This window comes from Nuphar pumila, chromosome 5 (genome assembly GCF_984573655.1).
Source record: "Nuphar pumila chromosome 5, dmNupPumi1.hap1.1, whole genome shotgun sequence".
Taxonomy (NCBI): domain Eukaryota; kingdom Viridiplantae; phylum Streptophyta; class Magnoliopsida; order Nymphaeales; family Nymphaeaceae; genus Nuphar; species Nuphar pumila.
In genome coordinates this window covers 45,844,990-45,848,890 of record NC_143253.1, presented here as the reverse complement: position 1 = coordinate 45,848,890, position 3,901 = coordinate 45,844,990, and the positions used below count along the sequence as shown (strand labels likewise).

General features: G+C 39.9%; 1 protein-coding gene across 1 annotated transcript; it reads right to left on the bottom strand.

Moving 5' to 3' along the window:
* Nucleotides 1-236: 236 nt before the first annotated feature.
* Nucleotides 237-3,366, bottom strand: LOC149837499 (metalloendoproteinase 1-MMP-like). The gene is made up of 2 exons (XM_090008049.1): nucleotides 2,876-3,366; nucleotides 237-507 (listed from the first exon to the last, which is right to left on the bottom strand). Exons 1-2 carry the CDS (start codon nucleotides 3,364-3,366, stop codon nucleotides 237-239), a joined length of 762 nt encoding a protein of 253 aa, XP_089864175.1.
* Between the last annotated feature and the right edge of the window lie 535 nt (nucleotides 3,367-3,901).

Below are 3,901 nucleotides of genomic sequence, written 5' to 3'. Positions count from 1 at the left end.
ATCAAAAGAAAAAAAAGATGTCCTTGCTTGGTAGTTATTTTTAACAGCATAAAGTCCCACAAGGAGGTCTTACAACCTATAGCACATACCCCAGCACCAAATAACCTAGCAGCAAGTCTTTACAGAAATGAACACCCACAACACATCTTCTTCAAACTCCGAAACCCACCAAGTTAAGGCAAGTTGTAGAACTTATTTAATTATTTACAAACCAAAGGCTATCTGGTGCACCTTTATCAAGGACCATACGTGTCCTGGATTCCCTGGACATCATGTGCATGCAGCTCCACATTCTTTTGGTGAACAGGGAGGTAGGGATACATGATTCCTCCTTCAATGGAAGTATGGTCTAGGCCAAGCAAGTGGCCGATCTCGTGGACAGCCATGGACTCGAGATCAAATGTGAACGACTTCGCCAAATCTGATGCATCAATCGCGAACCTATCATCTGCATCAATATGGAATCTCCCGTCTTCCGGCCCATACGCATACCCCAGGACTCCCCCTCTTCAATCAAATGGGTAGTCATCCCCGTGACATCCTGAGATGAACTGAATCCGGATATCAGCAGACCAGAAGTCTGGTCCCTCCCTCGGTGAACCTGTTTCAAATGTTGTTAAACATGGAATGAGAGAGGAACTAGAGAATGTTTGAGGGAAAGCAATATGGAGCATGGTTAACAATAATATTGCCCTAAGGGGTTTGGGATAGTGGGAGGGGGCCTTGGCTGTTAGACGGATGGTCAGGGTTCCATATACATGGGCATCAGCGCCAAAGGAAGCAAGGCTACTCCCTAGAAGTAAGGGGTTCACCACGGGTTTACACTATTGGGAAATCAACTGTAAGTACTGGTAGACAAAGCCATCATGACTAGGTCTCTGATTTTCGGGTGGTTTTCGCGTTCTTCATGGAAAAAAAAAGGTTGGCCAAATTCAGGTAGAATGGGAATTCAGGAATTGAGATCAGGTAAAATGTGATTGCACAATTTTAATGTGCTGCTGCACCTGACCCCTCCATTTATAGGGTACAGCTTGTCAACTATGAGGCTCAACATACGATCCTTTGCAAAAAGATTGATGAATACACATATGGGGGTCAAAATGAGTCAATACAATCAACACCTATGACTTTTCATATATATATATATATATATATATATATAGAGAGAGAGAGAGAGAGAGAGAAAGAGAGCTACCTGACTGAAATGGACGCACGTAGGACGTTCAGCGTTATATAGCATTAAATTGATCTTTAGTAGCAGTTTTGAAGTGTTGTTAAAGGTCTGAGAAAAAATTAAACATTATTTAGCATTGCTTCAAAAGTGTCGCTAAAGGAGCTTTACACACATGCCTCCTGCTGTGTGTAAAGGACCTTTAGCGGTAGTTTTGAAGCATTGTTAAAGGTTCCGGCAAAAATTGCATTTAACACCGCTTCAAAAGCGCTGCTAAAGGCTTTTTTTAACGCTACAGGATGTTGATCATCCATCACGCATGCACCATGGATGCTCAGTGCACGTCCATTTCGATCAGGTTCAAAGTGGTCAGACAACTACCACTCTCTCTATATATACACTTGCTGTAGACAAATTTGAATCTCACGAGTTGTTTCAACACAATCTGACCTCGTAGATGTGTTCAGCATAAGTGATTTAGTAGGAATTAACTTTTAGATCATGTTTTTTGATGAAAAAATAGGTTTTTATGAGTAAAAAATTTATGCTTTCATAGCTGTTGATTTTTGGATCGCCTAAAAAACATGTATGCAGGTCAGATTCCAATGATCCAAAAGCTTGTCCGCACTAAGTAAAACATATGGATCACATCTATGGTGTTAGATGTAAAAAAAAAAAAACAAGGTAGCAAATATTAACGTATAATATATATAGAGAGAGATGGTGGTAACTGCTAACCGCCACGCTACAGATGTTTTCAACACGGTCAATTTACTTTGAAACAACACTTAGATAATGTTTTTTTGATGAAAAACATGATTTTTTAAGACTTAAATTTTTTTTTAAAATCTTAGTTTGTTGGTTTTTTTAAACCTTATAAAAACCTACTTGCACAACCAATTGGATGATCCAAGAGTTGATTGCTATAAAATCAAGCATAGGATACATTAATTTGTACAGTTAGATTTAAGAAAAACATGAAAAAAAACCTTTGAAAGGCCTGTTAGTTAGAAAAGTGGTTATCATCTCTCTCTCTCTCTCTCTCTCTCTCTCTCTATATATATATATATATATATATATATATATATATATATATTTGTGCTTCAGTGTATTGTACTACCTTAACTTATGATGATACCTACTTGTTTACATAAATCTAAGCTCAAAATGCAAAATTCAACTGTTGGATCATGTTTAGCATATTCTGTTTATTATTATCATGCATTAAAGTTGATTCAAATATAATTTTTTATATCATTTTTAAACCACACTTATTTTATGAATTATGAGTTGTTGATTTTGACTATCTCAAAAATGATATACTATGTTGTATAAACATGATAAAACCTTCTAATATAGTAAATAAATCATGTTAAATATATCAGTACCGTTAGATTTACCATTTTGTAGCTAGATCTATGTAAACAAGAGTGTGTACCATCGTATGGTATCATGGTACCAAACCACCGTGTGTGTGTATATATATATATCAACTAAAGATTATTCACAGTCCCAATGAAAAATATATTTTTTAAATCAACAAATTTTAGTGTATATATGGCATTTTTGAATTGCCAAAAAACCTGCGCTCATGTCAGAACCTAGTGATCCAAATTCGAATCCTCACTAAATGAATTATGCAGATCACCTAACGTTAGAATTGCATAACTTCTTTAGCTCAAAATAAAGTGTCTCTCGACAAACCTGATGTTGGAGACTGTTGCCCACCTCACAAACGCGCGAGCGAACACTGCCCTCAGGTGACCCTCGCCATGCCGCTGGTTCAAAGCAGAGAAGGCGTACGTTAGCATATCCTTGTTGTGGCCAATGCGCACATCCTTGTTGCCACACCTCGGTCGGGCCAACAACTCCATCGTGGGGTCGTCCAGCACCCCGCTGACATTTAGCCCATAGTACTGCTGGTACTCTCTGACAGCGGCCTCCAGATTCGCATCAAATTCATCAGAGTAGATTGTGTCGTCGTCTAGGTAGCCGAATCGGTGGAGGAGCTGCTTCAGCAGGCCGAGCCCGGCAACGTTCTGCCGTCTGTGGCTGCCAACCATGCGGTGGAACTTCACCCACAGAGGGTTAGCTCGATCAGCAGGAACACCACCACCACCACCACCAACCTTTCCACCGGCGAAGCCCACAGTGAGGGCCAACAACAACACTGCTGCTAAAGACTTGAGATGCATGCTTGTGAATGTTTTGGGAAGTTTACTTAAAAAAAATAAAGAGTGTCTTGGAAAAATAAAGAGTGTCTTGGGGAGTTGGTCTTTGATGGGTTTTGAGTGCATGAGGTGTGTGTAGGTACGTGCATTTATAGACATTCTTGGGATAATGGGCGAAGCAGGTTATATGTTCTCCCCCGAAGAGGGCAGTTAGCTATATCTTGTGTTCGGGGGTCCCAATGAGCACCACGTACTTAAGCATGTGTGTCTCGTATCCCCATGTTAGTTAGCATTAATTAGCATTGGAGTTTGATGCGATTGCAAAGACTTAAGTACCCTCTCCTCCATTGGTGCCAAACAAAAATGACGATTCTAGAAAAAGAGTGGTTGTAAAGACTTAAGTGCCCCGAAGATGATTATTTAAGACCTAGTCTCTGCACTGCAGGATTATCTGAGAAAGAAATCTCCCCTTGAGGAGGCCATGAACATCAACCCTCTCACTCTCTCTCTCCCTTCTCTTTCTGCTTCTGTGCACATCCAGTAGAAGATCCTACATTGC